Raw genomic sequence first — 13,181 nt, 5'->3', positions numbered from 1 at the left:
CTGCTGTGTGGGGTTCTGCAAATTAGAGCTGATCAAAATGTAGAACATGGCCGTAGTACTAAAGGGGTACAAGGGAATTCAGTGCAGTTCCTGATAACAGTCCCTAATCCGAAAACAGTCCTAGTGGGACATCTGATCCCTCTAATGACAAGGAGCATGACCAGGTTTCTGGATTTTAGCACTACTATATCCTCCATGACTCTGTTCAAAACGTTTTTATCATTCTCAAATTGCAAATCTGGGTTTATCTATGTAACACAATATTATTATTATCCAGTAAATAATTGTAAATAATTATTTCCTGGATATAATGACTTATTTACTCATAAAAATGTAAATAATATACATTTATATGGACGGGTGTTGATGACATGAAGCTGGCTGTAGTTACAAAGTCAAGGTCAGGTTCCAATCACTGAATTGCTGTTTTTAACATAAAAATGCAAATACATACAACACATTTGCATTTCCACTAATACCAATTTTAAATACCAGATGTTTTTTCAGGTTTTATTAAAAAATAAATATTAAAAATGTTAATACTAATTTTTTTTCTTTTTATGGAGTGTGACAACGATTGGGTTTGCACCCGTCTGCAGCCACTTTAAACAACCACTTCAGAATCTTTGTCACAGGTTTTTTTTAAATAAGTCTTTAAATTACTGAGAATATCTTTTTATCATATGATCATATTACTTACAGCACATATGTATAAAGATCGTTTGACTACAATAATTTTTCTTCTTGTCAACATACCTTTAATAAAGCAACAGCAAGTATAAACATTACTTTACAGTACTTAATAATTATCTATAACCTCTATATATGATTTTGCTGCAGATTTAAAGATAAATCATTTACAGGCTTGTGATGAATTGTGTGCAGCATGTCGCGCATATATAGCACATTAATATGCATAGATGATAAGTTTTCATATGCTTTACTCAATATAAAATAAAATTTTAAAGATTTAAATAAATTGATATTCAGCAAACGTTCACTTATTGTTGCTTATTATGTGCTTATTTTCCATGAAATGTTACAGACATCTTTTCCATTCTGCTAGCGTAATGTCCACATTGTTGCTGTGTTGCTTGTAAATTTGATCTTTAAATGAAAATAAAGAAATTTGCTAAATGAAAACACGTTTTTGAAAACAAAAACAAAAAAATCTAATTTTTACACTCTTTTTCACACGAGGATAAAGTCGCAGAAAACCTATTTTTGTCAGTGATTCACAGGTTTTGGATGTCCGACCAGACTGATATTTTAATGTGAGTTGATTTTATTTTGGTTGGTCGAATGGTTAGGTTTTATTGTGAAGGCAGGTAAATGCAGCTACCGGAAAGCTCCGCGCCTAAACAGTTGGGAGTGGACTGTTAGTAGAGTTAGCGCGGTGCTGTTTACCATGTAAATACTGTGTTTACATTAGAGGTTAAGAACGGATATATTTACTTGTCCGCCAAAACCTTTGTCTCAGTTTAAACACTGAAATCGGCTGTCGTTGTTGGGCTTGCTAACGTTAGCGACTCTACGCTGCTACTTCCTCCAGCCATCAAGGTAAACACAATTGTTTTGTCTTACGCTCGTCGCTTTTTGTGTTCGTGTGGAAGTGATCTTTAGAAAAACTAAAGGCTTTTACCAGTTTGCAGGATAAACTAAACCTCCTAAACAGCTACTTTCGAGTGAAAAGCTAAACATCTTTTTGCATTTCCGATACAGTGTTTTCATAATAAATCAGCCCCAGGTAGCACTTATGGTGAAGGTGAATGTAAATCTAAAGAGCTCGACATTATTGATTAGCCAAAGCGCTTATTAGACAGATATACCTGAAAACCCGACAAAGCAACGGCAGAGAGCATACACAGAAAACACTGAGAATATTTTATTTCGAAGGGAACTCTGCAGCTGTGTGAGGCGGGCTCATTCAAAGATCGGAGAGGCCCCATCTCGGGTTCATTTGTTTTGTGTTCCTGCCCAGCAGCAGCTATGGATCCTGAAGATAGCCCACACAGCCCGGACGAAGACACCAGCATGCCAGAACAACACCCCAAATACAAGAGGAGTCAGAGGAGTCTTCATGTGCTCACCACGAAGTTTGTCCAGTTACTGCAAGAGTCTAAAAGCGGCGAGCTGGACCTGAGAGACGTAAGTGAGCCCACACAATACAGTAAACACCTAGGCCAGCATGTTGCATCAAATTATACGTGTGTGTTGTACAGTATTTTATAGCTTTGAAACTTTAGATTTGTGCTACTTTATACTGTATGCCTGCCATTTTTAAACTTCAGGCCTCCGTGGCCTAGTTTTCCTTTGTGTTTTCATTACTTCATTTTGGTCCTCAGAGGATTTACTGGTTGACCTGATCCTTCATCAAGAGGTTTAGGAACACAGAGTACATAAATGAAGGGAGCACAGTAAATACTTCAGTTTACTTTTTAAATGTAAACACAGTGGGTCTCAAAATCGAAAAATGTGCATATTTAATAAAATTATTCTCTAAGTCATCTGGATACTTTTGATTTTGTTTTATTCCGATTATGCTATTTCTTTGCAACTTGATATTTTTTCAATCCAGGATGAATTTAGCATGAAAACAGCATTTTCTCCATTTTTGTGACGAAAAATTTAAAGTTAAAGATGTTCTGCATGTTTTACTTTACATGTGATGATTTGGGATAGAATGACTCTTGTCCTGTAGGTTATAGACTTTTTAAATTTTAGATTAATATATCATTATATTTTTAAAATCTTATAAGAATAATTTCAGTTAACTGATTAAAAAAAAGAAGAAAGTATTTATTATAAATAAATACTTGATGTCCACTGTGAGCGACTATCTTTGAACAGAGGCGGTGGCTTACGATACCAACTGTCTGCCATCTATAATCCAGTTTTGAGATCCCGTCCCAGATGCCTTAACGGCCACTCACATCCTGGGCCATCTGACCTCAGGAAATCACATGATGGGGTGGGGCCAGGTTTCACAATGAGCCCACCCGAAACCGTGGCTGATTGTCACCCACACCCGCTTTCACACCTTGGCTCATGTGATTAGGTAGAGGATCATCAGGGGGTCCTTTTGTCCCTCCTTGGGGGGATACACCCACAGGGTTTAAATCTGGGACTCTCCACCTTTTTACCCTAGAACTGAAGAAACTTCTCGGATGAGAGGTGAAACATCTTCAAGCAACCTAAAGAAGAAGATGACTGAGAACCTTCACAGTAGGGCTGTTCGATATAACGATATATATCAAATGACGATATAAAAATGTCTATCGTTTCCTATTACGCTATCGTTTGTTTCGTGATGTCGTAAAATAAACTGTTTACAGCAGTATTTTTCATCGTTTTGACGGTCACCTTAGTGGCTATATTAATTTCTTAAAGTGCTCTCTTTCTCTTATATTTAATATAACCACACTATGGGCGGGCAAGTGCCTGTTTTTACGTGTTTTCGTTAGCAACAATGACGGTAAAACCATCGCGTGGTTCCGCTGTACGCTTGTTTGTTTTCCACGTAAACCTTTCACAATAAAGCTCAAGATCCTGTTGAGACTTTTCAAAACAAACTGAATCACATGAGAGAGTATGCAGAGTTTACAGATGAGAAGCAAACAAAGAGCCGTCAGACTCAAACTATATGTATACACCTGCCCGCCTTCGTAAACAACTAAATGCTATGTTGCCCTATCATTTTTTGATTGGTCCACATGGTATATTTTTTCACCAATAGGAAAGGCTGGGGGAGTTGGGAGGGGGACTGAGTGCTTTCTAGTGTTTTTCCTTATAAAAACCGTTTCTTCCCGCAGTAAATATAAACAACGATAGTATTCAGGAAGAAAACCTGCATATATTATACTGAACATAAAGTTGTTTGCAAAACTTGTGCATAATTTTTACAAATGTACAACTTCTATTCGCATTTCAAGTTATGAAAACAATTCCTTAAACATGTTTGTGGCTTTTACAGTAAAAATGACAAGTATTTTCTACTCGGATTTTGAATTTTTTTTGTCTGAATTTAGATCTATTGTGCAAATATAGTATAAATGAAAAATTAACTCAAATTTCAGATATTTGAGGTTGTGCCAAAAAAAAAAAGAAGAAGATTTTTTTAAAGGTGAAATATAGAGGTAAAATCAAAAGTAGTCAAAAACGGCCAATTATACTCTGGACCCCAGAGGGTTACTAAATACATTTACATGTCTTGGTGACTGCAGCTGGAACCTTGGCAAAAAGTGTATGTGTGTGTGTGGAATGCTAGCTACCAGCATTCATAATATAATAGTTACAATAGCAACAGTAACCAGGGGGGTGGGGCTTAAATGACAGAACAAAGACAGGCTACCATGATGTCACATGCCAGGCCACCATGATGTCACATGCCAGGCCACCATGATGTCACATGCCAGGCCATAAAAATCTATAAATAGGGGTGCCTCGACACACAGTTGTAGAATTCCCTTGCAGGTGATTTTAAGCTAGCGATTGAATTGTGTTTTCAGATGAAAGCGCTTATAACCTTCTCCCAAAGTAGAGTACTCTTCCTCCACCCAAACCTAAAATGTATATTTCTAAATACAGGGAAGCAATTGTATTAGAAAATAAATATAAAAATGAACACAGGACCATGGTGCCAAGAACAGTTAAGGCCCCATCTCATCGCGAAATGTGCCCACAGAGGCCAGAAGGCGAAAAACCTGAACACACATTCAGGAAAAAACCAGAACACACAGGCATGAAGAAAGTCATGGCTCAACCTGCTTGTGTGGATACACGCAAAAGGGACAAGCAGCTCCTTGAGAAATCTGGACTTGTCCCCTTTTATTTACAGAAAAACGATTACGGAATCGTTCCAGGCTACCTGCGTAGAAGAAAGGCAGAGAAAGAAAAGGCTAAGCAGGACAATGATGCCTGGTTAACAAAACAACAGGAAACAGTTAAACCACTGGCCGAACAGGAGAAACAAAACATTCTCCAGGGCCTAAAGAGGAGGTTTAATGAGCTAAACTTTGAATATCAATCCCTCCCTTTTACTATCTCCCCTTCACAGCACAAAAAATACAATTACAAAATGTTTCTCGAAGAGGCAATGAGTCAAGTTGAAAAAGACATTGCCCTTTTTGAGGAACATAAATACATTTACGTAGGCAGGGAAGATGCATCTGACGAACAACAGTTACAGCGGACTCCACTGCCACCCATTAGACCGAAAAAGACAAAGTTGACACCCGCTCCTCAAGTCACACAACCAACGAAAAAGGAAACTTTCTCGACCGACAACCTACCACCTTTTCGTAGGATGTGTGTTCCACCTATATCCAGAAGTGGAAAGCAACCTATTCCCATGACTGAGAACCTTCACAGACAACCTATTCCCACCCACTCAGTTATAATTCCACAACCTAGTCCTGTCCCTCTGCCACCTATTTGTAAAAAAGCTGAATCTACACCCCGACCACCTGTAAGACCTCCAATGAAACGAGGTGTAACACCCATCCTTCCACCCATTTCCACCAAAAAGCTGTAGTGCTGTACCGTTAGAGTAGTTTTTTAACTACCTAACCCCCAACCGGTCTTGACAGAAGCCGCACCATCTGAGCCTGGTTCTGTCGAAGGTTTCTTCTTTTTAAGACAAAGGAGTTTTTCCTTCCCACCGTCGCCCAGTGCTTGCTCAGATGGGATCATTTGATTGTTGGGGTTTTCTTAAACATAAATTGGCCTATTGAAAAAATGTAGTGTTTCTTACTACATTTTATTTTCAATAGACCAATTTATGTTCAAAAAAAAAAAATTACAGCAGAAAAGAAAGCATGGGAGACATCTGATGCATTTCATTGCTTTTTAAAAAATAATTTATAATTTATCTGGAACAAATAAAAGAAAGTAAAAATAATCTTTTGTGGATTCTTTTTCTTCAATAAGTAGTAGAATAGGCAGTTCTTTATACATAAAGCATAGTGTTTTGTTAAAAAATAAAGTGGCACAGCGGCACTGTGGTAAAGGCCTGTGTTTTTTACCATCAGCGTGACAGCACCGTGCCGCCTTTGCAGTTTTAAGGCCCAGGGAAACAAGCCTGCCAGCGCTCTGTAGCGGCTGTGACCGCTGCCGATAAGGAAAGGCTGCTCTTCATAGAGGACTCAAGCTCGGGGAAACGTTTTCTGGTCGACTCTGGCTCCCAGAAGAGCCTCTGGAACTCTTGTGTCGTCTTTACAATGGTATATTATTTAATCTCAAAAAGAATTTTAAAAATTAAAAAAAATTGGAGATTTCCCGCATCACATAACATGTGCAGGTACACTGGTACAGCACATGTGAGCGAAATTCTTATGTGTGTGCAACAGAGGTGTGCAAAATACAATAACATAAGAACAAGAAAAATATACGAATGGGTAAATCTGAGAATTATAAGAATAAATATATGTACAAATATAAGAGTGTATGTTAGGGCCCTTCGATATAACGATATATATCAAATGACGATATAAACATGTCTATCGTTTCCTATTACGCTCTCGTTTGTTTCGTGATGTCGTAAAATAAACTGTTTACAGCAGTATTTTTCATCGTTTTGACGGTCACCTTAGTGGCTATATTAATGCCTTAAAGCTCTCTCTTTCTCTTATATTTAATATAACCACACTATGGGCGGACAAGTGCCTGTTTTTACGTGTTTTCGTTAGCAACAATGACGGTAAAACCATCGCGTGGCTCCGCTGTACGCTTGTTTGTTTTCCACGTAAACCTTTCACAATAAAGCTCAAGATCCTGTTGAGACTTTTCAAAATAAACTGAATCACATGAGAGAGTATGCAGAGTTTACAAATGAGAAGCAAACAAAGAGCCGTCAGACTCAAACTTTGAGAGAAAATGGTGGCTGTTACAACTTATGTCTAAAAATTTATAGTTTCATGCATCAGTTAAAACACTCGAATCCAGGTAAAGGACGCCCAGCTGAAAAAACTAAACGCAAGTCAAGTTGCCAGAGATTCACAGAATTTACAGAAAATATTACATTTTTGTGATTTATATCGTTGTCAGGACGATAAATGTCTTATATCGGGATATGAGATTTTTGTCATATCGCACAGCCCTACTTCACAGACATATTGTAAATAAATTGCAGTACCTTCAAGGCTCACAAGGGGGCGACCGGTCACACTTTAATACATACTATCATCATCTGGTTACTGTAATGCAGATCTTCTGCTTCGTATATATTAAATTAAGAGAGCCATACTAGCTTTGCTAAAGTAAGTGAAGGACCACACACTGCATAACTGAATTGACACATTGTTACAGGTTAGAATGCAAACATTACATCATTCATCTAACATGCTAAATAAACATTTAAATTAGTCTGTTTGTTGCCATTTTTTTGATATACACCACTAGATCTGTCACTAATGAAGCAAACTGGATTGAAGCCAAGTTAAATAGCAATAAAAACACACTGCATCTTGAGATTCCTAAGCACGTATTTATTTATTTATTTAAATTTTTGGGCTTTGTTTTGTTTGTGTTTTAGCATGCGGCAGCCCTTATTTGGCATGATCTGTGGGGCCTCGGGCTGTCCTTTCCCCATGTGTGGGTTTAGGGTTCGATTTCTTTAAAGTTCTTTAAGATGTTTTCTCTGATTTAAAGTCCATGGATTGTTCTGGCTACATTTTGGCATACATTTAAAAATTACACTTCATTTGTTAAGCAAAAGCTTTTGCTTCAGGAAATAAATAAGTGCATTAAACCCCACAAGAACAGCAGCTCGATTTTGTTAACATTGTGAGTGTAAAAACTAAGAAGGAGTACATGCAGACTAGTGTGAAGAGAAAGAGTGAGACGGAGGCAGATGATCAACTTTGTTGACTCCTAAGGAGACCAGCTGACAGTACAGAACTGGAGCACATCTGGGGTGTTAGTGTAGGCCTGATGCATTGTCTTTGAATAACTGCTGTGTGTGTGTGTCAGACACGGAGGCTGGGGTAGAAAAAGCATCTTTTTTCCCTGTTGTTTCAGGCGGTCAGGGCTCTGGCTGTTGGACAGAAGAGGCGAATCTACGACATCACAAATGTACTGGAGGGCATCGGCCTGATTATGAAAATATCCAAGAGCAACGTAAAGTGGATGTGAGTTTTTAACTCTTCTCTTGTGTGCATGCACATATGTCAAGAATATGAAGCAAAACATAAATAATAGTAAAAGTTAACATGTTCTCTTTTATTTTCCCCACGAATAAGAGGCCACACATTGGGAGAGAATACACAGCTATTAGCCAACAGGCTGGTGGAGTTAAAGTCTGACGTGAAGGGCTTGGAGCAAATGGAATGTGTTTTGGACCAGCAGAAACTCTGGGTCGAACAGAGCATCAAGAATATAACAGAAGATTGCAGAAAATATCCTTTTCTCTAATAACTGTTGAATTCATTGCTCAGTCGTAATTTTCCCCCTAGAAGGTTGGGAGTATGTAATTGCTTCTGTTTGTTTGTTTACAGCCTAGCCTTTAGTTTTCAAGGTATCTTTTTTTAAATGCTGATTTCATTTAGGTAAAAACAGGGTTGAGGTGAAGGACACACCAAATGTGAAAATGAAGTTAAAACTTTTTGTGAAACCATATCAAGTAATAGATCGTGGAAGGATGGAAGTTCTCACAGCTCACAGAAGCCAAAGATTTCAGCCAATTCTGCTCCAATCATTTGGGTAAAGACAATAAAATACATCATTTAAGCATTGAATGCTTCAAGGTCAAAGGTCAGGGTCACCCGATTTAGGAAAAAGTTTTAGGTTCCATCGAATCATCTCCAAACTTTAGGGGCAATATATTAGTCATTGAGGTGCGTAAGCACTTTGTTTTTTGAGCTCTTTAAAACATAATTTTTTCAGTAAACCATTATATGACTTCACAATCACACAAATATGATTAATATACTACATTAGATTTCCATATTAACAATCCTGACAGCAGTGCAAATGATCTATGAAAACAATACCCATGTCATTACTGAGGATTTCCAAAAGGCAAGCTGATGTCAGCATGTTGTAATAAAAACATCAAAGTTGTAGTATAGTCCGTGGGCGTGTATGTGTTTACTTCTGTTTACCACAACGTAGGAACAGAATTATGTGTATTTGTACTAAATGTTTTATGCTTCCAGCTTTAACTGAAAATGAGATATTGGATATCATTTTTAGCAGATTTGATGAGATTTAATGTGTTTCTGTGGCAGATACGCTGCATTTGCATTTGTGCCGTTACAGAAAATGCTGTGCAACAATCCATCACATCTCTTTTCTGAATAGCAAAATATTTTAAGTTGAACCTTAACTCAGATCAACTCTGACATATGTGAATCATGAAGATATCTGCAACTGCTTTTGTGGTGATGTATAATCCCTCTTTTCCAGCAATTACTCTTTTTTCAGTATATTTTTATATAGATAAAAAAAATAAAGTAGAGAGTCAGTAAGCCTGAGATGGTGCTTTCTGCTCTTTGGAATAAATACATATAAATCGTGTTTTGACTTGTCTGCATCTTGTTTCTTCTCAGGCCACACACTTTTAGCAGTGCAAGCACCACCTGGCACACAGCTAGATGTCCCCATTCCCAAAGCTGTAAGTTCTGCATCACTGAAAGCGACTAGTTTATACTCCCGCTGCTGCCCTTAATTCAGACGGGGGTGATTTATGTGTGCTTGCGTCTCCTTTGTACAGGTCCAGAACTGCCCGGCAAGGTACCAGATCCATCTGAAAAGCGCCAGAGGTCCCATAGATGTCGTCCTCCTAAACAAATGCTCCGTCAGCTCTGCTCCTGTTGTACTTCCAGTCCCACCAGCAGAAGAAATTTTACAGAGCGCCAGCTTAGCTCTGTCTGCCTGGCGAGAAGAAAACAGTAAAGTCAGTAACAAAACTGATGAATCCAAAAGTGAGTCGTTATCTTTCCTGGATACACCACTGAAAGAGAAATGAAAACTAATAAACCCTTCATTTTATAAGTTCCACGCCTTTTAATATTCATCCAACAGTTTTTTAACTTTTAAACTTTTAAAAGGCAACAAACTGCTGTGGATGATGTTGATGATGATAGCTGACCCTGCGTGGTGGCAGACTTGGTGTTTGAAGCAACCACTTTCGATCGTGCCACAGTCTTCACTCTTTTCCCCCATGTGACTGGAATCAGTTAATTTAAAAAAAGCACATAATATTCAAACATGAAAAAGTGGATGTAATGCTTAGTTAAATAAACTGTGTGACTAATGTTTGACAGGCTGTTCCTTCTTTCATGCTTACGCAGGCTTTACATTTAACGTATCTACATTGTCATGCTCACAGTTTGTTCAAAAAATATTTTTTCCAGCGCCGGATCCATCGAACCAACGCCAGGACCAAACAGAGCCGCCCAGAGGTAGTGCCGGTCTTCGCTCTTAAAAACACTAAAGTCAGCTAATTTTACTGTAAATTGATGTCTGGTTTGTTTTTCTTTTTGTAGGAATATTAAATACAAATCTAATCACAAAGCTCTTGTCCTCTGAAGGTAAGTACACTTTATTCATCTTTATAAAGTGATTAACGATTATTGCATATTGAATGTGGTAATTACACGTTTACATCTGCCTAACAGTTTTTTCTCCTCTGCTCCTCTTGTCTCCATCCCTCATCTAAACAAGATTACACCTGTGATCTGGACGAGAGAGAAGGCATCTGCGACCTCTTTGACATCCCCATGCTCAAAGCCTGTGGTTACATGAGCTAATGTTTTTAATTGGGTGGGATTTTAAACACTGGTTTGTGATGAAATGCATTTAATCAGAACCGTGGGACCTTGGCGAACATGCAGCATTCTTTTTGAGCTTCCTGAAGATCCATATTTATGGTGTTTTCAGTGCTGTTGCTGTAAAGTGTCCAAGAGTTTGAATTTGGAAGCAAACACCAAGGGCATGGACAGAAAGAGCACACTCAGAGTTAAAGTATTTGTATTCTGATTGAACTGTCAAGCATTTCAGCTTTTAAACCAGTTACTACCAGAATTTTAGGCTCCATGTAAAAGCACAACAGGTGGCCTAGAGTCACAGCAGTTAGCCCTGTTGACTCACAACAGGAAGGTCCTGGGTTTGAATTTAATTCCAGCCTTTTGTGTGGGGCGTGGGTTTTTTCTGGGTATGCTGATGTCTCCCACAGTCCAAAGATATGCTAGGTTAACTGGTGACTGGTGCCTAGATTAACTGGCTAAATTAGCCACTATTATAAGTGTGAGTGTTAAACCTGTCTCTGTGTTGGCCTGATGATTGACTACCTCTCGCCTTGCTGGGACCTGTGACCATGATTTGGATAAGCTTTTTAGATGGGTGTAAGTGTACCCAGTGTTTTATCTGGAACTCAGCCCTATGTTCAAAAGTGAATATTCCCTTTTTAAATAATGATTTGTATTTAACTTTTAAGACATAACAACAATAAAATTATGCAAAAAGTTTCTTTGTATTTTCTGAAATGTGGTCCCAAACCATGACGGAGCCTCCACCTATTTCGATGACTGAAAACTTTCACTATTGTATTTCTTTTCTAATCGCCATACATATTGATTTGAACCACAAATGTCAACTTTGGATGCATCACTCCTTACATCCTTTTGCTAATTGATTGACTGATTTCTGGTCTAGTTCTTGGACAGTTTGACATCCTTCAGCCTTTTCTTCCCGTTTCCCTTCCTTAATATGTCATTAAAACTATTCCTGATTAGTAGATCAGTAGGTCAATCAACTGAAGCTCTAGATTCATCTGTCAGGTCTATCCTGAATTTTTTTCCTTTTTCTTAATGACAGGGCTTTCAGATGCTGTAGATAGTGTTTGTTTGTTTTTAAATATTATTATTAATGCCTCTTATTTATGTTCACCTCCACTTGTCCACTTTTTACTCATTTTTTAAGAACATACTGCAAAGATACGAGTCTTCAGCTAATAGTTCTTTGAGAATCACCTCTGTGCAAAAATACAATTTTTTTTTATGTCTGTGAAATTGTTATCTTTTAAAAAAAAAAAAATTGTAGCGCCAACTAAAGAAAAGCCCCCAAAAGCATCTAACACAGGGTGCCTTTATTGTCTTTCATAGGCTGGTGTGATTTAACAAATAAGCAAAAGCAAATATTCTGAAAATGAGTGGAATAGCAGCCAAAGGAACATTTTGAAACAACTTCAGAAAGTCTGGAGAACTACTGCTCCAGACAACCATGAACTATAGCCTCAGATTACAATATGTGTGAAATGTCGCTCAGATGAAATTTTACTCAGGTCTAAAGTATTAGTTTACGATATCGCTTGATTTTAAAATACCTGCATCATACCAAACGTGTGAATAACAGGCCTAAAGCTGTACAACTACACTCACATCTCTGATACTGTACTTTCTCTAAATACATCCATGACATGGCAGTGCTTTGAGCTAAATGTTGGTGTCCTAATATTTTGAAGTTAAACAGGTATATGTTTATTAAATACTGGTATGCCAACATTTGCCTATTAGCCTAGAAGAACAACTGAAACTGATGGGAATGCTGTTCCTCTTGTATGTGTTTAGTGATAAAGCTTTATGAATCTTGATGGGAGCAGATGGGATAACCTGCACTGAGACATCTAATTTACTGGGGACAATGAAAGATCTGCATACTCTCATCACAATCTAAGCAGAGTTTAATATTTTAGTCTGGACCAAAGTGGCCTCAGTAGAGCCATGCTATTAGCAAAACACTGTTGATTTAGCACTTAACCTTTGCTTACTATTTCTTGTCAATACTGTTTCACTTTCTAAACAAATTGTGTGGTTAAATTTCTAAATATTCTATTTTCAAAGGCCAGCTCAACTATCAGTTGGCAGCACTTATGCCCATCAGATCAATTTGCTTTTAAGGAAATTATCTGGCAGGGTAAAAGGATAAATCTTTCCCCCAAAATAAGCAGGAGCAGAATATAAACTTATCTTTAATACTTGGTTCATATAAGATAAGATAAGATAACCTTTATTAGTCCCACACGTGGGAAATTTGTTTTGTCACAGCAGGAAGTGGACAGTGCAAAAGTTATGAGGCAAAAATTAGAATACAATAAGAATAAATACAGTACACAACTGTACAGAATAGAATAAAATAAAATACTATATACAGTAGAATAAAATAAATATACAATAAGATAAAAA

General features: G+C 37.7%; 2 protein-coding genes across 4 annotated transcripts; both read left to right on the top strand.

Moving 5' to 3' along the window:
* Positions 1–1,296: 1,296 nt before the first annotated feature.
* Positions 1,297–11,459, top strand: LOC146718608 (transcription factor E2F5-like). 3 transcript variants are annotated; one of them, XM_085452929.1, is made up of 10 exons: positions 1,297–1,560; positions 1,985–2,148; positions 8,017–8,126; positions 8,238–8,393; positions 9,334–9,377; positions 9,546–9,610; positions 9,710–9,920; positions 10,353–10,400; positions 10,485–10,529; positions 10,663–11,459. In XM_085452929.1, exons 2-10 carry the CDS (start codon positions 1,990–1,992, stop codon positions 10,746–10,748), a joined length of 924 nt encoding a protein of 307 aa, XP_085309055.1. In that variant the 5' UTR covers positions 1,297–1,560; positions 1,985–1,989; the 3' UTR covers positions 10,749–11,459. The 3 variants fall into 3 exon arrangements, with proteins under 3 accessions (XP_085309055.1, XP_085309056.1, XP_085309057.1); XM_085452930.1 differs by having other exon boundaries at positions 1,982–2,148; XM_085452931.1 differs by lacking the exon at positions 1,297–1,560 and adding an exon at positions 6,030–6,221 and having other exon boundaries at positions 2,102–2,148.
* LOC146718609 (uncharacterized) lies at positions 3,791–5,899 on the top strand. Its single transcript, XM_085452928.1, has one exon. The coding sequence runs from the start codon at positions 4,568–4,570 to the stop codon at positions 5,531–5,533; it is 966 nt and encodes a 321-aa protein (XP_085309054.1). The 5' UTR covers positions 3,791–4,567; the 3' UTR covers positions 5,534–5,899.
* Positions 11,460–13,181: the final 1,722 nt, after the last annotated feature.

This window comes from Copadichromis virginalis, linkage group LG1 (genome assembly GCF_057382275.1).
Source record: "Copadichromis virginalis isolate Kocher_CV1m ecotype Utaka linkage group LG1, C_Virginalis_male_GT1.1, whole genome shotgun sequence".
NCBI classification, from domain to species: Eukaryota; Metazoa; Chordata; class Actinopteri; order Cichliformes; family Cichlidae; genus Copadichromis; species Copadichromis virginalis.
Note: the sequence above shows the minus strand (reverse complement) of the source record. Positions and strands in the feature narration are given on the sequence as shown.